This window comes from Tupaia chinensis, unplaced genomic scaffold (genome assembly GCF_000334495.1).
Source record: "Tupaia chinensis unplaced genomic scaffold, TupChi_1.0 Scaffold000595_1, whole genome shotgun sequence".
Taxonomy (NCBI): Eukaryota; Metazoa; Chordata; class Mammalia; order Scandentia; family Tupaiidae; genus Tupaia; species Tupaia belangeri.
The window spans coordinates 1,724,539-1,751,415 of NW_006160111.1; the positions used below are offsets into that span (position 1 = coordinate 1,724,539).

The window sequence follows — 26,877 nt, forward strand, 5'->3', positions numbered from 1 at the left end:
TGAGGCCATTCTAATGTGTCTAGAATAACTGGTCTGGAGAAATCACAGGTGGCATGGTAGTTAGGAGGGCTGGATCTCTCATGGCCAACCACACAGTTCGAGTACCAGACCCAGAGACTTGAAAAAAAAAACACCGGGCATGTTTGTGTATGTCCAGAAACTCAAGAAGAGAATGGAAGAGAAGTGATTCCGGTGTGGTCATCTAGTCTAGCGGGTGCTTTCTCTCTTTCCTTTTCTCTCTCTTTCTCTCTGTCTCACTCTGGTGAGTACATACATCATAGTAAATTTAAAAGAGGAAGAAAATAAAAAGAGAAAAGATGAATGCAAAGTAACAGCAGTTAAGATAGAGGGGAAACTAGAAAACTGGACAGTTTCGGACCATGTGTGCCATTTTAATGTCTGTTTTATTTTATTATACTTTTTTGCAGGGGGGGGCATTTTATTTATTTCTTTCACAAAGAGAGAGAGTGAGAGAGAAAGAGAGAGCACCTTTGTCAGGGTCCTGGTGATATGATCTATTCATAGCCTCAATTAGCTTCATATAATGGGCACATGCACACCCAGCATCAAGGTCCATAAATAGGAACTCAGAACATTTTCATGTGGGTCGGCCTTGCCAAGTAGCACGTTTTCCCATTGCATCATTATCTGCTCCCTTTTTCTTTTCAGTCTAAGTAACACTGGGAGAATTATAGGGTTACTGATATGTTAATTACATTATTTGGCCTAAAATGCTACTTTGGTTACTGTGCTGAAAAGAAACTGTAGAGAGACATGAGCAGATTCAGAGGCCTGTTGGAAAGCTACTAGACCAATCTAAGTAGATGAAGACAGTAAATTTGATGAAGATTAGAGAGGGGAAGTAAATAGTAAGAAGTAGTTGGATTAGAGGTATATTGTTAAAATCAATAGGCCACCTTAGACTGGATTGTATGAGTGAAAAAAGAAAAATACAACAGCTCTACATATTTTGTCCTGAGTTACTATAAGCCAGAGTGGCATTCTCTTAGTTGGTGAAAGCTACAGCTACTCAACTTAAAAGTTTTCTTATTTTACTTGTCATCTCTTTTCTCCAAAAGTTTATATCATCTAAAATCACAATATTTTCCTGCCACTCAATGGGTACCCATGATATTTAAATAAAATCTAAAGTATGCAAACCACATACAAGCTGAGTCAGCTTTTGCTCCTGCCTACTTACCTTTAGCTCTTAACTGTGTTTCCTTTGATAATTCACCTCTTGTTATTTTATCTTTGAGATGTTTCTTGACTACCTCAAGAGCCTCCTATTTAAAGCTTGTGTATGTGCTGATCTCCTGTCTGAAGAACACTTTTGCCATAAGTTAACTCAATGCTCACTTATGCAAGGGATTGCTCAGCTATCTTTTCCTCAAAGATGTCTTTCCTGTTGATCTTGATGTACACTCCTAAAATAGCCATAGCCTTACCCTATACTTTCTATGTGACTTTATTTGATAGCACCTCTCATTATACGTTGTTATTTTTTTCGGGGTTTTTGCCATAGGGAGAGTACACTCACCAGAGAGAAACAAGGACAGGGAAAGTGAGAAATCACTCCCAGGGAGTATGGCCCTGCCTTCTTCTCCATTCTTCTCTTTGGATTCTGGGCATGCACACACATATGACTCAGTTTGATTTTCAAAGCTGCCCTAGGTGACGGACTCATACTGAGGTTGACCATGTGGGAATCCAGTCCCTTAACCGCCATGCAACATGCTGGCTTTATTATTATATTTTAGGTATTTCTGATTTTCTCTCCCTCCCTCATAAACTAACATATATTAGGGTAGATGATTTACTATTTTAACAGTTTTAAATAGTGACTTTATCTGCCCTAGGATCAAAATATATTATGCTAATTTACTAAGTATAGATATTTTGTCTAGTACCTTCAAGTTTTAAAGAACTATGAATATGAATTGTTTGTGTCTTGAGATCTAGAAAGTGACATAGCTGTTCAGTGTTTGTCAGAAAGATAAATTAATAAAAGGATTTGTCCATAAATCTAGACATTTATCTATGTCCATATAAGTCACAGTAAGCAGCATGTAGTGATATTTTAAAGCTTCTATTGTAAAAGTCTTTGTTTACTTAAAAGGCTTTTCCCCCAAGCAGTGGAATAGCTACATGACAGTGCTAAAATTGATACAAGCAACTCTAGATCAGAATCTCAATCTATGCAAGATAAAAACCAAAAAAGACAAAAGTGAACTGCAGCACTTTCAGAAAAAAAATTGCAACTCACTTATAAATGAATGTCTCAAATCTCTGAAAAAAAAAAAAAAAAAGAAGAAAAAAAAATGTATCGAGAATCTCCGCCAAGTTTTCAAACAAGTGATGAGAGTATTTCAAGATAATAGAGGCAGAAAGAAAACTATTTGGATTTAGTTTAAAACTATCTCCTTTCCATTTTCTAGAATAGAATAAAGTTTGAAAAGCTATGCCAGCAAGTAAAAATTATTAAGCAAGAATATACTCCCAAGCCAACAACGCTGTTGACATACTGCATCTTCGAAGCCCCTCTTTAAACTTTTTTTAAATTTTTGTGTGCTTTATAAACAAATTACTTCATTATTTTAATACATTAATATTTTACACAAATATTTTACATTAATAAAATATTACAAATTTAATTTTAAGTTTTGTTTTTCCCTGATTTTTGAAAACATATTTTTTATGAAGTTATATTTAAAATGCAGTAAGTAAACGCAGAAGCTATAAATACTTCTGTATTACATGAAATATTTACCAAGATACTGGTGATGAAACTTTCTTCTGTATTGTTGTCATTACTGTTTTTGAGGTTGTGTCCCCAACTGAAGCTGACAATTCTAATTCAAATCAGAAGTATGCATCTCATAGGTCATTAAAGGAAGTTTGGAAAATCCTGTCCAAGAAGTAAAAGTGCCACTAATTGTCCAAAAACATTGGCCTTATTGAAGAAATTCAACTCAGTCATGGAGATATTTACTCCAGCTGTGAGAAATTATTTCAGGGGGAAAAAAAAGAAAAAGATAAAAGTATGTTTTTCTTTTTTCCTAGTTTTTCCACTAAATATTTTATTTTAATTATGTATCTTTTATTTCTTTGTATCTGTCTACTCAGGTCATCTCTGCTTTATTTTATTATTATCATTTTACATATTGAATCGCTATACATCATTTAGCTTATAAAGAGAATTCACCTAACATGAAATACCCCTCAGACAAGTCTAGTTAAGAATACTATACGCATTATCATCAACAGGTAATAAACCATTTCTGTGTCCCACAAATGTCTTAGCTTTCTATTTTTTCTCTCAGATTTCCTTTCCTACATTCTTCCCTTCTCCCTCCCTCTTTCCAGACTGTCTCCAGTGTCCATAACTATTTTCCAGTGCTTTTATATCTTCCATACTTTCAGTCTCTATCATAGAATACAGAGTCAGTATATGCTATATGGAGCCATACAATGTCTCTCTTTCATAGCCTGACTGGCTTCCATACACATTCATCCACTTTCCATCAAATGACAAGGTCCTGTTGTATTTTATGACCAAATATTATTCCATGAAGTATATATGTGCCACACTTTTTCGATCCATTCATCTGTTCGTGGGCATTTGGGTTGGTTCCATGTCTTAGCGATTGTGCATGATGCCACAATAAACATAAATGTGCAAGAAGTTTTCTGGCTGAGCATTCTCCTGTCCTTTGGGTAGATACCAAGGAGAGGAATTGCTGAATCATATGTTAGGTCTATTTGTTGGTCTTTGAGGAGTCTCCATATTGTTTTCTACAGTGGCTGGACCAATACGCATTCCCACCAACAGTGTAGGAGAGTTCTCCTTTCACCACAATCCCACCAACACTTATCATTTTTGTGTTTTTCGTCTTTGCATTTGGACAGGGGTTAGGTGGTATCTCATTATGGTTTTAATCTGGGTCTCCCTTATTATGAGGGATGTTGAGCATTTTTTCATAAGCTGATTGGCTGTTCATATGTCTTCCTTAGAGAGTATTTTATTCAGCTCAATTTCTCATCTGTTTTTTTTTTTTTTTTTTCTGGTACGCCACTTGAGTTCCCTGTGTATTCTGGTTTTCAGTACTTTAGCTGAAATGTAGTTTACAAAAATATTCTCCCATTCCTAGGTTGTCAATTCACACTAATTACTGTGTCTTTTGTTGTGCAGAAACTTCTTAATCTGATGTAATACCTATTGTTTATTTTTGGGATTATTTCCTGGGCTTTGGGGCGATCTTATTTTAGAAGTGTCTGCCTACCTCAATGTCTCCCATCATTTCCCTAGTGTTTTGCATCAGTAGTTTTATAGCTTGAAGTCTTAGGTTTAATTCTTTGATACATTTTGAGTTGATTTTTGGTAATGGTGAAAAATGGGGGTCTAGTTTCATCTTTCTGCAAGTGGATACCCAGTTATTCCAACCTCATTTGCTAAACAGGTTTTCCTTTTCCCACAGGTTTGAGTGGTACCCTTTGTCAAAAACCAGTTGGCTGAATTTTTTGGAGTCTGTATTCTGTTCCATCAGTCCACCTGTTTGTTTTTGTGCCCATACCATGCTGTTTTGATTATCACAGTGTTATTGCATATTTTGGGATCAGAGGGTGAGATACTGCCCACTCCACTCTCCTTGCACAGGATTGCTTTGCTTTAGCAATATGGGTTCTTTTATGATTCCGGACAAATTCTATGATTGTCTTTTCTAGATTTATGAAGAATATCTCTAGTGATTCGATTGGAATTTTCTTAAATATATAAATTAAATATATAGATTTTGGTAGAATTTCCATTTCCCTATTTAGTATAATGTTGCTTATTGGATTTTCATAGATGGCTTTTACTATGTTGAGAAATGACCCTTCTATGCTAATTTTACTAAGAGTCTTAATCATTAAAGGATGTTGTATTTTGTCAAATACTTTTTCTCTTCTCTGCTTTCTTATACACTGTTTCTATTTTCATCAGTAGAAATGATAGGTTTCTTGTTTGTTTTATTTTAAGAGAGATTTTTGCTATAGGGCATGTATGCTTGCTGGAGAGACAGAGAGAGACAAAGGGACAGAAAGTGAGAAATCAACCATCAGGGGGATTGGCAATGCCACAATCCCTTCTCCATTCTCCTTTGGGGTCTTGGGCATACACACACATGCATCCAACATGATTGTAAGCCACTGTTTCCAGAACTCAAACTGTAGTCAGCTACATGGGAGTCCAATGACATAACCATTATACCATCTGCTGCTAGTCCTAAATTGCAAATATTTCTAAAAATTGTGATTTCCAGTTTCCCTATTGGGTCGTCGGAAAAGCCATGATGAATTTTTGCATAGAAAAGCAGAAAAATACATCATGTCCTTTTCAAAGTCCCAGTATAATTATTGTACATGTTTTGGAGTACAGAATTTTTTTTTTAAGAGGTTTTTGCTATAGGGTGCATGCACTCGCCAGAAAGACAGAGAGAGACAGAGACAGAAAACGAGAAATCACCCCCCAGGGGGGATGGCCATGCTGCAATCCCTTCTCCTCCGTTCTCCTCTCGGGATCTTGGGCACGCAAGCACACGTGCCCGGTGTGAGTTTAAGCCACCAGGTCCGGGATGCAAACCGCAGTCGACTACATGGGAGTCCAACGACATAGACATTACGTTAACTGCTGGTCCCTCAGAATAGTTTTTTGAAGCATGTATACTTGTGTGATAATCAAAGGTCCATGAATTTATGTATTTTTCACTTCAGGAGAAACCTGCAACTCCACCCCCACCACCACTCCCTCATGTAACTTCTGGTATCTGTAATTTTCTCTCAACTTTTTATGCTATTAAGTTCTTTACTGCTACAGACTGAAGATACTCACTTTAAATGGAGACATATAGTATTCGTCATTCATAGACAGATTATTTCACTTAGCATTATATCTTTTTGGTTCATTCATTTTGTGTCAAACAGTATAAGCATTTTTGTAACAACTTTTTAGACTTTTTTACTCCTCTCGGGATCTTGGGCACGCACGCACACGCGCCCGGCGTGAGTTTTAAGTCACCGGGTCCGGGACACGAACCGCGGTCGACTACGTGGGAGTCCAGCGACATAGCCATTACGCTAACTGCTGGTTCCCACAACTTTTTAGACTTTTTTACTGTCCAGTTTCAGAATAATTTTATACAGAAACATAACTATAATTGGATATTATAGAAACATATTATCAGAAAGTCACGTCTTTCCTCTCTCCCTATGTTGAAAACAAACGATCTCCTTGACTAAAATGACTGTTGGACATCTTCAGCAGCTAAAACAAATTAGGTCTCAGCCATTCTGACAATCTCACTAGAACCAAATAATGCAGATTCTTTTATACTGCAAAATAAGCAAGCATTGTTAAATCACCACAGAAAATAAGAAGACAAAAATCAGAAACAGTGAGTACTTTATCAGCATAAAAATTTTGACTACACGCAGGCCAAAATCAGGCCCACCTCAGTATGCATCGCTTTCCTTCATCACATAGAGTCAATGAAGTTCTGAAAGTAAGGACTGAAACCTATCAGTTACACAAGGTGGGACAATACCACGTACCTGAGTGGAGACAGACTGGGTTCATTATTTTCAGGAAAGGACTGGTAACCTGACTTTGTTAAGTTTGTTGGCCGAATTTTCCTTTCACTCACTGAAGAAAACCTCACTTAGGACCCTGTAGCAACAATACTTGAGTCTTAATGAATTAACAAGAAGAACAAGGCATTATATCCAAGAGACTAAAGATTAGAAAATAAATAAAATATAATTAATACAACTGAAAAAAACAGAACAACTTAAATAATTATAGCCAAAAATTATAAAGACATTCAAGAGGAACATACATGTAGGCTGTATTTAAAAACACTCGCTTTATAATTAAACAATTTATGATCAATCAGGTGACATGATTAAGGCACTGGATTTCTATATGTATGATAATAGTTCAAGTCCTGGACCCAGTGACTTGAAAATCATGCCAGGCACACACACATACAAGCCCAAGATCCAGAGAGAAGGAATTGTAGCATGGCCATTTCCACATGGGGACTGACTTTTCACTGTCCCCACCAGCCTCGCTCTTTGAGCACACATAACCCATAATAAAAATCTAAAACAGAAAAATAAAAATCAAATAATTTATTTAAAATTTGAAGGGGGAGGGGCCAGCAGGTCATGTGGTGGTTGGGGCACTGGGCTCCACAATGGCTGATGGCAGTTCAAGTCCCAGACCTGTCAGCTTGCTTTCTCACTTCCCTCCCTATCACTCTCTCTCTCTCTCTCTTCTTTATTTTTCTCTGGTGAGCATATGTGACCTGTAGCAAATTTAATAATAATAATAATGATAATGATGATAAAAATTAAATAAATAATTATTTTTAAAACAAAATAAAATTGAAGGGGAAATTTCCTAAATTATAGAAACAGACAATATTTAATAGACAAAGTACTTTAAACTAGAGAAAGGAATAACAAAATAAAATCTACTTTTTCCTTTGTGTGCCCATTTGACTCCCATTCTAATTTTTTTCGTTCTTATGTGATGATAATCTGTTCATAAGCTGGCCTTGGCTAACTTTGAAAAAATAGAGCTCACCAGTGCTTGATACCCAACTTAGCCTACTATAATTTTCTTTAGAAACTTGTTTCCTTAATTTCTAATTCTTCATTTTTTGAAGAATTAAAAAAGTGAACCTAATAGGAAAAAAAGTTTGTTTGCTGGAATGTGCAACATGCCTTAAAAAAATCCAACTATTTACAATATAAATTCAAGAATTATTTGTTCAATGAATGAATGATGATTGAAAGTAGAAATTTGGGTATCTTGGAGAATAGATCAAAGATATCTAACATGTAAATAATAGCATCTCTAGAGTAAAAAGATCATATGAGGGAAAATTAATAACTAATCAAACAAACTTTCCTTGAGGAGGAGAAAGAACCGAGTGTGCATACTAAAAAGACTATCTATGCTAGATTGATGAGAGAGGCACATAGAGGGAAATCTTTCAAGCTTCAAGGAAGAAAACACTATTTACCCACAGAAGAAAAGTAATCTGTGGCATCACGTTGTTTATTTACAATACTGACAGCTTGAAGACATTGGAATAGCATTTATAGCCTTACAAGCAGTGGAAAACATCTGTAGACTACTAAGAGAAAATACTGCTTTCCCCAAATCTTCCACCTGACTATTATAAATCAGATATGCGAAAAATACATCTGTGTATATTTAAAAAATGCATAATCAAATTTTTCTATCTAAAGAAAGTAATCAGAAAATACTCTCAGGAAAATAGCAAAAGTATAAGAATATAAATCTCAAAAAAAGGGATTAGGAAGAAAAAGGGGATGGTGCTGTGAAAATTTTAAGATTAAAATGTGTTCACAGGCATGTGTGTTGGGAGGCAGTACTTGCACCCATACAATAAATTGAAATAAGTAATAATAGCATGTCTGGATACATAGGTTAACAATAAGACCCCTGAAAGAGATGAGCTCTTCAGTGGAAGAAATTTTATTTAGAATATGAAACTGAAAAAAAAATAAACATTTTAAACAAGACCCCAATAAACGATGTAACATCATGTAGAAACCTAGGTATGCATAGGGGAAAATAATGTATCCAGATTGGTGAAATAATTAACATTTCGTTTGTTAAAAAAAAGTAAAAATATGTGATTGATTATGCATTAGGGAAGGAGAAGACATTGACGGTAATGGAATGTAGATGTATGGTACTCTTTTTGAATTACGAAGAGGGAAAGTGCAATGAATCGTAATTGGAGCCAGAGAAAGGGAAAATGATGTAAAAGAAATACTAAACATAAAACATCACTAAGAGTGTTTTAAAATGATCAAATAATACTTAAAACCATGTATTTTTCCCCTGCTAAAAATTTTTATCAAAATTTAATCAAGGCTTCTTTATTTTACCTTCACAATATCTCTTCTATTTATTTCTTCTTTTCTGTGCTCCTATGGAAAAATCTCATTTTTTTCTTGTTTTGCTATTATAAACTTCTGATTAGTCTATAACTGCCATATTACCTTTCACCAATCCAACTTTCATTTTTCCTGCCAAATCTGTTTAAGGAAGGCAGGCGTACTACAAATTTTAGTCTTCAATGGCTTTTCTTGCACCTTGGGATTAAATTCAATAGAAATCCAGAGTGTTTGCATGTTGTATAGGCTAAAGATGTTGGAGTCAAGGCATTATCTCAATAACAACTATTTAGTATCGAGTTAAGCAAAACTGGAGTTAACTGTGTACATCTGCTTACTGAGTTGAATAGGACCTATAGAACTGTTAAAGGCATGTAATCATAGTCATGACTGCTTACATTTGTACACATGAGGGAATACATGTTGAATTGATCATATATAAAGAAGCGTTTGTAGAAGGAAGAAAGGGAGGTAGGAAGGAAGAAGAGAGAAAGAAAGAGGACCAGGTCTTTAAAACCTTGAAAGGAAAATCTTTCTCAAAAAATGAGAATTAATCTAATGGGTCAAAATAAGTACTATTATCTTTATTCCTCTGTAGATCTTCTGATTGTTAAGAGCTATTTCTAAACCATAAGGTACTTATATGTAGAACTCCTCTTGAGAAACTTATCAATGTACGGGTCTTCAAGAAGGCAGAGCAATTCTCTACTTACTTTACACAGTATGTTTTAGTAATAGTTGTTTTCTCTGGTGATAGCAAAGCCCATGGTCAGAGGGGAACTGGGAAATACACTAGGCTGACTGGTATTGTCATACCTGGTGTGGTAGAATAGATGTGGTAATGTGAACAACAGAGTCTCAGAAATGTCTTAGACAGAATGACAACTGTCTTCATAGAGCAAACATTAAGTTAGGTGCTTGAAGTTGAGTGCTTGGAGAATTTGAATTTATGAAATAACCACATTACAAGGAGAAGTAGAAACTTAAGCAACATCATTCACTTTTGAGGTCTTGGACATACTTAAGGATACTGACAAACAGGACAATAGTTTCAGAGCTGAGCTGATGAACACTACCTTCAGCTTGATCTCAGATCTAAATGTTATTCTGACAACTTTCTAATTTGCTCACTCATTCTGTGTGTTTTTTGTTGTTGTTGTTGTTCATTTTTTAAAATTTTTTTGGAGAGATTTTTGCTATAGGGCGCATTTGCTCTCCAGAAAGAGAGAGAGACAGATAGATAGATAGAAAGTGAGAAATCACTCCCCAGGGGTGATGGCCACACCACAATACCTTCTCCTCTCAGCATTTTGGGCATGCATGCACATGCGCCCGGCATGAGTATAAGCCACTGGGTCCAGGACTCAAACTCTGGTCAACCACACGGGAGTCCAGCGACTTAGCCATTACCTAACTGCTGGTCCCAACTCACTCTGTTTTTGAGCTTCAGTTAAAGAGATTTAAGTTAGTAATATTTACTTGAATGGCAAATTATTGTTGATTCATACAAGGCTTCTTTATTTTTTTCTGTATTTGTTAGTAGTTTATTTCATTATTTCCATTATTTCTCTACTAGGGGTCCTTGGACTTTTACTCCCAGGATCTTGATAAGTGGTGAATTTGGGTAACTCTCAAAAATCCCACCATGAGTTTGTTCTTTATTTTGCTTTCTTTCTTTCTTTCTTTCTTTCTCCACCATGAGTTTGTTCTTTATTTTGCTTCATTTCTTTCTTTCTTTCTTTCTTTCTTTCTTTCTTTCTTTCTTTCTTTCTTTCTTTCTTTCTTTCTTTCTTTCTTTCTTTTTTTAATAATGAAAGTGTGTATTTAGAGTCAATCAGCTGTACTCAGATTAGATGAGCCCAATTTTGTTGGCAACATGCAAAGCATCATAATCAGGAACCAGTCGCACATAAGTCTTCTCTCATCAGGGCTGATTAGAGTGTTGACCTTGGTCACATCGATATCATAGAGCTTCTTCACAGCCTGTTTGATCTGGTGCTTGCTGGCCTTGACATTCAAAATGAACGCAAGTGTGTTGTTACCTTCTGTCTTCTTCATGGCAGACTCGGTGGTCAGGGGTCTTTGATGATGGCATAGTGGTCAAGCTTGTTTCTTCTGCGGGCACTCTCTCGAAGATATTTGGACTGCCTCTACAGCCTCAGAGTCTTGGGACTCCAGAAAGTGGTTGATTTATGGGTATTCTTTTTGTGTGTGTGGCTGTGGAAACCTTTTAGCCCTGCCCTCTTGGCCTTCAAAGACTTTGCTTTAGCTTCAACTTTGGGATGGGCAGGAGTTTCCTTCTTCTCTTTAGGCACCATCTTGGTAAAAAGCTTTTGTCTCATTTCTTAATACTTCCCATGTACTTAGACGTCTAGTCCTGAAGAACTGCTCAGTTTCCTGAGAACATTTCTTCTCATTTCAAGATTAATAATATTAGGGACCAGCAGTTAGCATAATGGCTATGTCACTGGACTCCCACACAGTTGATCACAGTTCGAGTCCCGGACCCGGTGGCTTAAACTCACGCCGGGCGCATGTGCGTGCGTGCCCGCCCAAGATCCCAAGAGGAGAATGGAGAAGAAGGGATTGCAGCGTGGCCATCCCCCCGGAGGGTTTTTTCACTTTCGGTTTCTCTGTCTCTCTCTCTCTCTGTTTGGTGAGCACACGCACACTATATAGCAAAAACCTCTCCAAAAAAAAAGATTAATAATATTATACAATATCTAACCTTTACGTAGGCAAAATAATAATAATAATAAAATAATACTTGTATTAAAATGGTTATATAAAATAACTTATTAAATATACAATGAGAATCAAAATCATGAACACGATCCTTTTTGATCAGTAGTATGACTAAAGAATGGACAAATCAGGACAGTAAACAACCCTGCCGTTCCTAACAGTTATCATTATCACTTTGTATGATGAACATCCATGATCCTTTCTTACTATTTAAAAATATACACTGTACTGTTAATAGCTATAGTTACTCTCCTATTCATTAATACCCTAGGACTCATTCCTTTTTTCTTTTTTGATGTTTTAAAAACAGTGGTGTGGTGACAATTCTTATGTTATTGTTTATATTTGATTAACTTCTTTTAACCCACTTTTATTTCAGAACATTCCTTTTTTATTTCATCTGGCTCCATTTTAATTATTTTTAATCACTAAACCACTTCCCTATGTCTCTATTATATAATTGCCTTGTCATCTACCATGTATCTCATAGAAAGAAATCACTTCTATTTAACTTATTTGACCAATCTTGTTTCTATTTGAAACTCTCTCTATATATGTATATATACATATATATATGTGTATATATATATGTATATATATGTGTATATATATGTATATGTATATATATATATATACTTTTGCCTTCTTTATTTTCTTTATTTTTATTTTCTTTACTTTTGCCTTCTTTATTTTCCATTCTTCCATGAGAAAAAAAAAATACTATTTATGGTTTTTCTTTTCCTCAAAGCAATCTGTGTTAATAGGATATCTTTTCCTTGGTATGAAATTTGAAAGATCCTCTTAGATTTTAAGAGACCAGTAGTAGTGGAGGAACTGAGGAGGGGTCATTGCTTGAAACTCAACAGGAAACTTTTTTCTTTGTGGAATTTTTTCTGCCTCTTTTCTGGTATATAATGAGAAAACAAATTCCTTGACTCCATTGTTCAGAATCAATGAAAACCACTTTGTTTAGGCATACTTCTCAGAGATGGGGCTGGCCATTATTCATGTACCAAACTGCTGACCACATTTTCATTAATGTCTGAATATATTTTTCTTCATGTAGTTTATATCCTTGATCCTGCTTTTTGGAAACCACACTACAAAATAAATGAAGCCCAAGTACCATACACATCCTTAGTTATCCTTGGCCAATTTAGTCTACTCCAACTCTGAAAGAAAACAGAAATGACAGCTACAACTCACCGGACTTTTGGGATATTCTCATGCTCTTCATTCTCAGTAAGAAGGGATGAAAATAGTACTTTTAAAAACAAGATAGAATTTGGACTAGCAGTTGGCATAATGACTTTGTCACTGGGATTCCCATGAGTCGAACGTGGTTCAAGCTCCAAACCCAGTGGCTTAAACTCATGCTGGGCACATGTGCGTGTGTGCCCAAGATCCAGAGAGAAGAATGGAGGAGCATGGATTTCGGAGTGGCCATCCTCCCTGTGGGGCATGATTTCTCACTTTCTGTCTCTCTGTCTCTCTCTGTCTTTCTGGTGAGCACATGTGCCCTATAGTAAAAACCTCTAAAAACAAAAACAAAACAAAACAAACAAACAAACAAAAAGGTATAATTAAGAGTGATGTCTGTATCTCCAGGTAACTGGAGAGCTATGAGGTAAATATATCTCAACAAGTCTTTATTTATGGAGTAACAGGGTACAGCACATCTTAAATCTGGCCAGATTTAATTTTACAAATAGCTAAGCTTAATCAATGATATGACCAAAGAAACTAACTTAATTTTCTGACTGCGTGTCTCATTTATAACATCGTGATTATGATACACATCATAAAAGACATGGAAGGATTGAATGAGAAAATAAGTAAATTGTAAGAAAGCAATTAGCTTAGTGACTGGCACATAATAGTTGCTGTAGAAATGAATGGTTACTCCTGCTATGAATGAGGGACCGCTTCAGTTCTGCAGTGTGAAAGTGTGAAGCCATGCACCTCAAACAGCAAAACTGGAAAATTACTAAGGCATTTTGTTGATGCTATTTCAATTAAACTGTGTCAACACAGACTTTGTTGCCATCTTATATAAAATTACCTACGTTTTTTATGAGAACTTTAAAATAATAAGTAAATGGTTGAATTCACTTCATTAATAAGCATCTTGTAACAGATTTAAGTCTCAAGAAATATCAAAATCTTGGTGCTTACTTTAGAGAAACCTGTTCTTTCATTTGGTGCCTAATTCACTTTATAATAGAAAGTTTACTGAATATAATTTAAGGTTGTAGGAATATTTCTCCCAAAGTAAGAAGAATGAGTACAACAGAAACTTACAGATTTAAGCTAATAAACTGCAGTAAACTGGATTGAAGATTGCTTTCTGAAGAAAAAATAAAATTGCAGAAATGATAACGAACAAACGAAAGTCCCATAATTAGTTGAAGTACAACCATACCATTACTGGCCACTGTAACTCTCCAATATGTCTCGGATTAATTTGTGCCATCGTTAACTCCTGCCAGCACATCAGCAGTATCTAATGACTCTACAAAGCATTAAACTTTTCATTTGTCATCTTTTATTTTTTTTTTCACATTTCAGTAATGGTCTCATTACTTCAATAGTTTTCTAAAACCTATGTTTTACTGTTACATATTAGTTTAAGCCAAAGTTGATTGTACTTTCAAACTGTGAAAAGATAGTATGAAGACAATACAAAGAAAATGTAGTTTGCACAAACTCTCTCCAAATAAGTCTGTTCCTCTTAGAAAAGAAAATAATTTTCTAGAAAAATATTAATTATTTAAAATGTCCTGTAATAATACATGCATATGCTTTAAAGAAAGCATCTCTGTTTTTAGAAGATGTTTAATAGACTTTTTGAAAATATTTAAATTGCAAGTTTCCTAATTTACACCAATGTATTTACAGTTGTATGCCAGGATTTACTGGGGAAAACTGTGAGAAAGTAATTGACCGCTGTAGACTGCTCAGCATCAGCTGTCTTAATGAAGGATGGTGTTTCAATATAATTGGAAGATTCAGAGTAAGTAATTTAATACATGACAAAGTAATTCAGCACTTCCAAAATACAATACAGTTGGCCCGTCTGTATTTCAAATGCTGTTATTCATTTAAGCCAAGAAATCCTTATATGTGTATTTAAATGTGACATGTCAAGTATAATAAAAGGGGCTTTTAACTTGTAGGAATTATGCTGAGAGGGCATTTTTAAGAGTTCTAATTATAAAATAGGTATATAGCTAACTGGGTCGTAGTGATATATTTTTGCATATATAAAGTCCTAGTTACTTAAGCTCTTAAATTACACAGGAAATAAAGTTAATCTAATTATTATTTGTCAGTATATTTAAAATATGAGTTTTTTGGATAGTTTTTCAAATGACATTACAAATATGGAGTATGTGTACTACACACAATAAGGCATATCTTACAACCCATCAAGATTACTTGCAGATATATCTACTTACAGATAACTAAAAAAATGATCAGGTATGAACTACGAGAGACATAAAAGTTCTTTTTCACTCTACGTCTGAAGCAATCTAAATCTGTCGATAGGAGAATGAGTAAATTCATAATGGTATAATAACACAGTAGAATTATAAAGGGTGTTCAAGTCCCAGCCATGGTGGTGGCACAGAAGTGGCGCAATGCTCTTGAATGCTGGAAGCCATATGGATGATCTAGATCTTGTTCCCAGATCAACCTGTATATGTCAGACATGTGCACAAGTGCCCCTGATTCCAGCTGGCTAAAAAGGTTGGGGGGCAGGACTATGGTGTAAGACCATATCAGGAGTGCTTGTTTCTTTCTTTCTCACTCTCTCTCTCTTGCTAATTAAATAAAGAAATAAAAAACAAACAATTGGTTAATGGGAATGAAAAATAGCTATATTATTAATATTTATAAATGCCAAAGATATTGAATTTTAAAATATTATTCAAGAATGATTTATGTACAGTGTGATGATGATTAATTAAAAGTTTAAAACACAAATATAGGCTAATTTTCTATAGTTTATGAATACACACGAAAGGGTGACCAGCAGGTGGCGTGATGGTTGTCGTGCTGGATTCCCACATGGCCAACCATGGTTTGAGACCTGGACTTGGCTGCTTGCTTTCTTGCTTTCTCTCACTCACTCTTTCTCTGTCTCTCACTCTGTCCCTCTGTGGTAAAATTAAAATAAATAAACAAACAAACAAATAAATGGAGTTAAGTAAAAAAATAATTCTTTAAAAAAACACACAGCAAAGGTGTTAACATACAGATGAGAATTAGACATACCAGTTTTAATAGGATTGCCCATAGGAAGATAGATGGAAGAATGAAACTGGGGGGAGAGTACTGAGAAGACTTCAACTAAATCTCTAACACTTTATTCCTTAAAAGATATTTTTGGAAATAAGGATAACAGAAACAAGGTGTTCATTTTATTATTTTTAATATTTTTCTGTACTATTAAAATGTTTCAATAAAATAGCTTTTAAATAATGAAAAGCTTACTCGTGAATTGAGTCATGGGCAAATTTTCATTTATACTTTTGCAAACATAGGCTTAGATATAATAATATTGTCATATAAGGATATATAGATTATAAACATAAAATTTGTTTGCTGTGTATGCTTTTGGGATAGTCACACATCACTTGTAATCATTACCTCATTTGAAACTCTCATAAATCCATTCCATTTTATGGGGAAAAAATATCTAGTCAGTTTTTAAACATGCTCTCAAGTTCAACTGTATTAATACAGATTGATGAAGCTAGATAAAGCCTACTCTGTGACTCCAGAATTCTTAATTTCAAATTGTATTCATACATATTTATAGCATAAAATATACCTTGCCTCACATAATAGCTATTTATATGTTTCTTTACTTCAAATATATAAACAATCTATATAAAATAAAAATTTTGGAATGCTATACTTTTTTTTTTTTTCATTTTGCAGAGGGCACATCTAGTTGAAGAGTAATAGAGGAAGATAGAAAGGGAAAATAAGAAAGCACCCACTAGGGCAAATGATAACACCATAATCCTTTCTCTTCCATTTTTCTCTCATTTAATAATTTTTGGAATGTACACACATGTACTCAACAAGTTTGTTAAGTTGCCCGGCATAGTACCCAAATAATTCATACAGTCAGCCATGTGGGAAGTAGCCGCCTTGACCATCAGCCGTGACACATTTGGCCCAAGGGAATGTTTCATTTTAAGCAATGCTCTGATCTTTACTCTAGAAAAAAGCTAGAAATGAAAGATCAAAATAAGCCTAATGTAATTACAGAGTAGGAAATGTTAAGTTATATGCATAAATTAGTGAAGCAGTGAGTATTCCCCAAATAGAGAAAATCAACAAAGCCAGTATTCACTAATTCAATAAGATTTACAAAATGCATAAGTCATTCACAAGATTAATGAGAAAATGCAAAAATTATCAATTTCAAGGATAAAGATTAGACATTATGATAGCATGTAAGATATCTTTTACTAGACTGATATGTAGTGTGTTCATGCTGGGAAAATTCATTTTATAAGATGTGTTGATGTACAGTGATTAAGTGTATAAAATAAATTTTTAAAAATATATTCTTCAAACATTGAATGGTAATTAGAATATTTGAAAAAGTTTAATATCGATAATTTTGACAACCCAATTGAAGTGGGAAAACTTATTTAAAAGCATGACTTTCCAAAAGGAAAAAAATATATAAATAGTATAGACCCATATCAAATTTTTTAAACTATAAATAAAAACTTAGTCCCTGAGTAAACTCCCAGATCAGATACTATACTGATAAAGTTCATAAAATATTTAAAAAAGATATAATATAAAAAATTAATACACAAACTGGTAATATAAGAGGAGGGGGAAAAGTTTATCTCATTATGGAGGTTATCTTTCTCTTGATATTAAAAACTAACCATTATATTAAAAATGATTTGTGATTCTATATTCTTTTTAAATATGCACACAAGTCTTGAAAAAAATGATAATGAATTGAATTCTGTAATATATAAAAATATTATCTCAAATCCAAGAGACATTTTTCCTCAGGGATGTGATATTTATTCAGAATTCTAGTTCCGTTAGTGTATTTCTCTGTATTACTAGACTATAAGAGACAAAATATATGATTATCTACCTAAATACAGACAAGCAATTGGAAAATTACTACCCATTCATGATATATACTTAGTAAATAGAAATAAAAGGCAAATTCTTCAATCTGATAAAGAATTTCTTCAGAAATCTAAGGGAGATATAATACTTACTGGTTAAAGTATAATTTTTTCTCTCTAAAATTGGGAGATTTTCACACTTACCACTTCTCTTAATTGTTTTACTGAAAATATTTTGCCAGTGCAATAAGGCAAGAAAAATAAATACAACATAAAGATAGGAAAATATAGCAGTAATATGGTTTTGACATACTTGCTTCATGAATTTTCATCAGAAATCTATAAAATATATTAGTAGAAATAGCAAGTCAATTTCATAAAGTCCCAGGATACAAAGTAACTTTATAAAAACTCATGGTATTTTATAATATAGAAACAACTAGTTAGAGGATACAATTTAAGATGAAAAATCTGAAAAAAAGAAATTAAGCATGATATTAATAGTATAAAAATACTTCAGAAAAATAAAACAGTTCAGAATAATTTAAAAAATACAAGATATCTATGATGAAAGCTAAAACGATTATAGAGAGAAATGAAATAAGCACTAAATAAATAGGAAGTTATAACACATTCATGTGTCATAAGGGTTTTTATTTTTATATCTTTTTTCTTCCTCATATTTCTAATCATGTTGTAGAAACTGACGAGGTGATTATAAAATGTATATTAAACTACAAAGAAACCCAAATAGTGAAATCAAAAAGGACAACAAAACTGGAGGATTTTCCCTGATGTAGGATTTACATTGGAACTAGAGTATTGAGGTAGTATAGTATTGGCCTGAGGAGACACTAAGAAATCCAAGATATAAAATAGTTCAAAATAGATACATGGGGAATTATTCTATTGGTTTCTAACAAAAAAAAAACAACAAGGCAATTTAATGAGAAAAGGATTACTTTCTTATCAAGTGACATAATGAAAAAAACTCTACATTTTTACCTCAAACTATAGAGTAATTACTTAGTGATAATGCAAATAAAAGCTACAATTTTTAAGCTCCTAGGGAACGAAAATGAGCAAGAAAAGAAAAAGATGATATTCTTTATGTTCCTGCAATAGGCTGCGTTCTACAAGGTGGGGCACAAAAGCATTTGATTTATTAATTTTTTTAGAGAGATTTTTGCTACAGAGCACATGTGTTACCAGAGAGGCAGAGAGAAAGCAAAAAAAAAAAAAATTACCCCCCCATCCCCCCCACCCAGGGTGCATGGCCACACCACAATGCCTTTTCTCTGTTCTCCTCTCAGGATCTTGGGCATGTATACACACATGTCTGTTGTGAGTTTTAAGCCATTGGGTCTGTGACTAAAACCACAGTGGACTATGTGGAAGTCCAGTGCATAACACTACGCCATCCGCTGGTCCTGGTTTACTGAAATTTATCAAGTTTAAAAACTTATCCCAGGGGCTAGCAGATGGCATAGCCACAGGGCTAACTGTGGTTCAAGTCCCGGACCAGTGGCTTGAAAATCATGCCAGGTGTGTGTATGCGTGCCCATGATCCCAGGAGAATGGAGGAGAAATTATTGTTGTTGTGTGGCCAGTCTCCTCTGGGGGATGATGTCTCACTTTCCTTCTCACTGTCTCTGACTCTTTCTCTCTTCAGTTAGCACACATGCCCTAAGGAAAAAATCTCTTTAAAAAAAGAAAAAAAAATATGCACACCAAAGGATAGGAATAAAGACAACTATAACTAATAATTTTTATTTATTTATTTTCTTATTTTGGATAGGTTTTTGCTATAGGGCACATGCGCTCGCCAGAAAGACAGAGAGAGACAGAGACAGAAAGGGGGAAATCCCCCCCCACCACCACCAAGGGGAGATGGCCACGCTGCAATTTCTTCTCTTCCATTCTCTTCTCAGGATCTTGGGCATGGGATCCACGGGAAGGGCCTGGCTCATCACCAGAGTCAGTCACCACCACAGCCGGCCCCTCGGGTGTCTGCCCAGTTCCCCTGTGGTGGACCCGACCGATCCGCCCCTCCCGACGCCAGGAACCGTCATCGGCCCCCACCCCTCCCCTCCGTGCACGCACTTACGCCCAGTGTGAGTTTAAGCCACTGAGTTCAGGACTCGAACCGCAGTAGACTACATGAGAGTTCAGCGACATAGTCATTACACCAACTGTTGGTCCCTCTAATAATTTTTAAACTTAATTTATATAAACAGTAAGCAGAATACAAATGTGTAGTATAAACTGATACATAAGTTGTAACATTTCATGAAATAAAATGATGGCAAAGATTTATGAGGGAAATATTAAACAAATACCTTTAAGGCTTAATTTAATTTTGTGTAAAATAGACTTAAAAACATAAAAATGGAAGATTATGAGGACTTTTTAATGGCCTTAATTCATGATTCTGTAAATATATACTAATATAAATTGAGAACTATATAAGGAACTATTGACAGATGCACCTAGAGAAATAAGTAGTCCAGGGCCAGCTAGTGGCATGGTGGTTAAAGTAACTGGATCCTGCATTGCTAACTTCACAGTTCAAGGCCCAAACCCAGTGGCTTGAAAACACATGCTGATGCTTGTGCCCCATGATCTTGAGAGGACAATGGAGAAGAAATTGTGGTGTGTCCACCTTCCCTGGGGGGTGCTTTCTCATTCTCTCTCTTCGTGTGTGTGTGTAAGTGTGTGATCAATGAGCATGCACATCCTATAGAATTAAGAACAACAGAAAAGGAAGGAAGGAAGGAGGAAAAAGAAAGAACTAAGCACTAGCCTCAAGTCAAAATCCTGTGTGATTTTTCAGGTCTAAATATTAGTCATTTTATATTTTGCTTGGCAGGTTTCATGGAGGGAATCTGATCACACCAGATTTAGTGGCAGGTGGCGCACTACAATTTTCTGGAAGAAAGAACAGTCAAGGATTCAGCCATAGCCCTTAAACTTTTCCCCAGCCATGCTCATAATAATTTCATTCCTAGTCCAGTGACTTTAATTAGAGGCCTTTTCATGAGGAGCAGAGGAACTCAGATAAGGGAGCTCTAAGGTGCCTCCATGGGACCTCCTCATGGAAATGGCCTTGACTAAGGCACTTTCACCCACTCTGGCTCAGTACTTCTCCACTCCTGGCCGTTCTCTCCCTCCTCCCCAACTCTCACAAAAAACTGACAATGATTTACTCCTCTTAATAGAATTAAATTGCAATTATTACAAAAAGAAATAATGTCTTCTTTTGAATATACTTTAAGTTCTGTGAAGAATAGGATGAATAGAGCATATCCAATAGAGACACCAAGATTAAGAAATTGATAATAAACATAACAGGCTAGAAAATATTAAGGGGGAAAATACCCTATAGGTTACAACCTTATTAATTCTAAGTCATGCTCTTCATTATGGGTTAAATTTCTCTATTTTCAATTCATTTTTATTATAATTGAAGTGGAATAAGGATGATGAACTTTCTCATTGAAATTGTGATGAGGAATATCTAATCAAGCACTTTCACAATGTCAATTGCTTTCTCAATATTAACAATATAAATGGCCACCATGATAAAACAAGTGTTGCTTCCCAATTGAGTATTCAGTTTCTTATTCATCAAACTAGAGTAAATCATAGAAGAAATGAAAACTTTATGGGAAAAAGGCAGAGACTGATCCTTGTAATTATTTTCATGTTTATAAATATAAACAAAATTCTTCATGATCAGACTCACATAATACTGCCTAGGTCTTTTTGGCTTTGTCTTCCTATACTTTGAACAGTACTAGAACAACATATATCCCCAATTGAAAACGGATTAATAGAAATTTAGGGAAGTAAACTTTGTAGCTGTAGGTGTTCAGAGAAGCTAGTAAATACATATTTAATATAAGTTTGTCAATAGACCCTCTTCAAAAGCTGTACATGAAAAATAAAGAGAAGTCAAATTAGATTTATTCTTAGTGCCCATCTTTAGTTTTAGTTGAGTTTTTAAGGCATTCTGAACTGATTCACACAAGTGGATTGAGTATAAGTCAGGAAAAACAAAAAACAACAGGATGGTTCTGTATCTCAGAACAAATGGACTCATCATTCGCTGGTTGAACTTGTCTATTTACTTTGACATTATTGGCCTATTTGGTGAATCTGAGTGTCCGCTGCTTAGGGAAGCCACAGGTATGCTCATAAAGCAAAATCTTGCCTTTTAACAGTTTGCTCTCCTTATTCAGACAAGAATAATGCTGTACCTTGAATGTATACATATTTTACAAATTTATTATCCAGACCAGGACACATTTGAGAATAAAATCAGGTCAAATCAGTTATTGACTGAATAACAGGCAGTAAACTAGTTCTAGCTTACAGATGCGATCCTTTTTAATTGGTATTCTTCCCTATATGAACACCAATCTTTATAAATTGAGACGTACACGGTTCTGTCATTATGTGTAACAATTGGGAGGTAATGTTTTCACCTTGCACTCTATGAGCAACAAGACTATTGATTAAAAATGAGGGACTCCACACTACAAAATGAGAATAGTGTATTATTTAATTACAGATATAGTCAAAAGTATTATTACAGAGACCTATGAATTAACTAATTTTTTTCTCAATAAATTTTAGTAAAATTCTTAGGTGACTTTATGAGAAATGTCTCTATACTTCTTTTATAATCGCTTAGATTTCTTTGTCTTCTGAATGGTGCCATGTCACGAGCATATCTCACTGGAAAAAATATTTAAAATAACAGTGTGGAAACTGTGCTTCTGGCACACAAAGACAAGACAGGCAATAGTCCTACTGCATGCTTTACCATAGTCACTCACTAGGATAGATATATTTCAATTTTTTAAAATAAAAAAATAAAATCACTTAATGATTACTTGCTCAAATCTTATAGTGTCCATCTATTACTGAAGAAGGATTTGTGCCTCAGATTGACAGAACACTGAGATACAGATGTACACAGAGAAATACGCAAGACACACATACACATAAAGAGAGTGAGAAATCAAGAGAGAGATAGAGAGAGAGATACAAAGATCAATATTCCTATCTCCTTTCCCTGCTCTTCGTAAACCTTGCTGACCTAACTCTTGGATCAGATCATTTTCAGGAGTGAAAAGTGAATGCAAATGATGGTCAGAACTGAAATCTTGGGTACTGGAAGAGTATGAGTGACAATTTTTAGGTTGTTGTTGGTTTTTTTTTTTTTTTTTTTCCTGTCATTTGTCAAAGGGCGTGTGCACTTGATAGAGATAGACAGAAAAAGAGAAAGGGAAAGTGAGAAAGCATCCGCATGAAGGATGATCCCCAGGCAATTCCTTCATTTCTCCCTCCCCTCAAGATTTTGGGCCTCTACACATAGGTGTCTGGCTGGGTCTGTAGCTCGAACTGCACAACCGGCCATTTGTGATCCAGCTCCTGAACCATCACACCACTGGCAGGCCCAGGTTTTGCTGTTATATTTTGAATTAGATTTACCATTAACAAATCTGAGATGCTTCCCAGTTATTCTTGCATCTGTTATGAGGACAGAGAAAGGTATTCACTTTATTGATTCTTCGTCAATTATCAAAATTATCCAGCTTTGTAATCATGTGAAGCCTTAACTTTTCATTTTTCCAGCTGCCATTCATATTCAGAGAAAGACTTCTAGTGCAATTTGTCTCACCTCACAAAAAAATCCATTCTGACAAAATGCAAATGACCAGAACTCTTTAAAATGAAGTGCAAAGTTTAATTATGTAATTATATGAAAAAAGCTTAATATGCACTATCACCTTGTTAAATTTTTATCCATAGAAAAAATTACTCTTCCCATTTGAATGGTGAATATAGAAATCAGAGGAAATAAATTAAATTTTAGTTTTAAAACCCTAGCTGCCTCTCTTCTCACTCCACAAGATTGTAATTGGTCAAGCACTTTTTTCTAATACATGTATTCTACTTCTTCAGTAATGATATTGAGAACTCGGCTGTGTCATCCAGGGCGAAAGAGCTAAACTTTAAAATAACCCACTTTGACCTAGAAAAGCACAGCACGTAGTTCCTAAATTCCCTCATTAAAACATCTGATATAACATGTAGATATGAGAAACACCTGGAGGAATTATAAAATGATCTAGAATTACTCAAAAGAGTAGTTCATGATCAACTTTAGTCATTTTAATATAGGAGAACTTGATCTCTTTAATGAAGGCTAAGAGTTAAAATGTCTTAATCTCATATCCAGCAATGAAATGGGCTACTTAAAAAAAATGGTTATGCCATATATTCAGATTTTAAAATTTTATTCATTCTATATTTCTTGTATAACACTAGTACCTCTACTGTTTTTTCTACTTAATAAGTAATAGAATTCTTAGACTGAAATGTAATATTTTTCATGTACGAAGCTTTTCTAATCAGTGTTCTAAACTTTTATGAGACTTGAAAATAATAGATTTTACTAATTACACCAACTGCTGGTCCCAATTTTACTAAATTTCTAAAAGATAATTTATAGTTGGAAGACTGTCTCAATACATCTGTCCACCATGACTAGAAATAAAATAAGTAAATATATTTAGTTGATTTTATTTTGAATCAAAATCTGAGCATCACATGAAAATCTAATAATCAATTTATAGAAGAAATGCTCCACAATTACAGAAATTTATAAGACAAAAATTAAATGGATATGGTGTATAAGATATTATTTTAAAACCCAATTTTCTGAAGGGAATTGTGTGGTGGTGGTATCAGAGGTTTTTTGTTTCATGCTTGATTTTGTTAAAGTACATGTGTACTCGCCAGAGAGAGACAGTGAGAGAGGGAAAGGAAAAAGCAGCCCCCCTAGGGATTGGTCATCCCTCAATTCTTTCTTTTCTGTGTCTCCCTTCTTTTGGAATTTTGGGCACAAGTAGATATGTATGTTCAGCATGTTTCTCAAGCTGCTGGGTGTGGGACTCAGAACAGAGTGGTTGACTGTGTGGGATCCAGTTGCAATATTCACCAGGCCACGGAGCTGGCTCCCAAAATGCTTAATATATCATGAAACTTTGAAAATCATAGTAAAGGAGTATTTGAACTACCAGGAGGAAAACACAATTTATATAGTTCATATAATTAAAATATTATGGCAATGGAATAAAATAGAGAACTACATTAATAAAACTTTATAGAAAATTAAATACACAAATATATTCAGTCATTTTCTGCATGTAGAAACTAAAATCATTGAGGAAAAGTTAATTATATAAAAATTATATTAAAAAACTATAAGGTATTTAAATGGGGAGGAGATTTCAGCAGCATACACTTCTACAAATGAAAATGATGTTTAGTACATTTACTTAATTTAAATGTTTAAAATGCATTTCAGCTGAAAGGTGATTAAGGAGTAAATACAATCAGACTGTTTTTACAGATCTTTAAAACTAGTTCTTTCACTGGGAAAACAAGAGTGGCTACACTCTGAAGATTTTTCATGACTTTTCTAATTTCCTTCATTTGCTTTAGAGCAATGATACTCCTTTAATAACAGACGCTGTATTTATAAGCTTTAAAAATGAAAGTCTTTGGGAAGGATTAAAATGTCATAGAATAGGATGGCATCAGAGAATATTACATTTTACCTATAATGATAGGAAATACTGATTTTTCAACAAAATGTATATATTTGAGAAAGGGAAAGAAATCTCTCTCAATACTTTAAGAACTGGCGGATACATATGCATGTATGTATATATTAATAACATTACTTCCAAACATTAAAATATATCTATACATTGTAGGCATGAGATTATTTAGCTTTATGGCATCTTAGATATAATGTCCTAGAATTTGTTGTCTTTACAAATTGTGATTTTTTTTGAGTGTTTATGTGTCTTCATCTCAAAGTTGTTTCTAGGAGAACCAGAACATTTTGTTCTTGCACCTTCGTTGTGACTTCTGTGTTTACTAATGAGTCTTCCAACAGCAAAGTCACAATAAATATATATCTAATAAAGAAGTGACCCTGCATAATCATGGTTAGCATATATTTTTTGATAGATATTTACTATATCTATCAAGTGCATGTGCTTATAGGAGAGAGAGAGACAGTCAGAGAGACAGACAGTGAGAAATCACCCCCCTCCCCTAGAGTGGATGACAATGGGGCAATCTCTTCCCCTCCATTCTCCTCCTGGCATGCACGCACACATGACAAGTGTGAGTTTTAAGCCACCAGGTTCAGGACTTGAACCATGGTTAGCAATATGGAAGTCCAGCAACATAACCCCTAAAGCATCTGCTGGAACCTTGGTATACGTTTTTTCTTTTCTTTTTCTTTTTTTTTTTTTCGGAGATATTTTTGCTATAGGGCATGTGCACATCCTAGAGAGACAGAGAGACAGAAAGCAAGAAATCACCACCCCACCCCCCTGGGGGATGGCCACACCATAATCCCTTCTCCTCCATTCTCCTCTCAGAATCTTAGGCACACATACACATGCCTGGCCTGACATTTAAGCCATCAGGTCCAGGACCAGAACTGCTACCACTACATGGGATTTCAGTGACGTAACTATCTGCTGGTCCCTTCCTGGAGTGAGTTTTTAAGCTGCTAGGTCCAGGACTCCAATCATGGTTGACTACGTGGGAGTTCAGCAATGTAGCTATCACACCATCTGCTAGTCCCCACATGAGGATTTCTACATCAGTTCAAAATATCACTTTAAAGAAATTAGGAAATCAGTTAAATAGGATGCTTTTGTGTTAAAGTCTAGACATTTAATAATTTACAATTTCCTCTCATTTTCTGAACTCTAGTTACAACTCTACATGTAGAAGTACATAGTTAGAACTATGTTTTATTAAGAATGTGAGGTTTTTCATTTATGTTTTTGTTTTTTTATTATTTTGCCATTGAGCACATGTGCTTGCTGTTGGAAGAGAGAGAGAGAGAGCATTTCCCGGGGAGGATAGCCATGCTATAATCCTTTCTCCTCCATTATCTTCTTGGGATTTGGGGCATGCATGCACAGAAGCCACCAGT

At 34.8% G+C, this 26,877-nt stretch overlaps 1 protein-coding gene across 1 annotated transcript in view; it reads left to right on the forward strand.

Moving 5' to 3' along the window:
• Positions 1-26,877, forward strand: part of EYS (EGF-like photoreceptor maintenance factor) — a gene marked incomplete at its 3' end in the record, with an annotated part of 294,002 nt that overhangs the window by 226,439 nt on the left and 40,686 nt on the right. Inside the window, 1 exon segment of the mRNA XM_014591537.2 lies at positions 14,620-14,734. Coding sequence (XP_014447023.2) covers positions 14,620-14,734 — 115 coding nt within the window.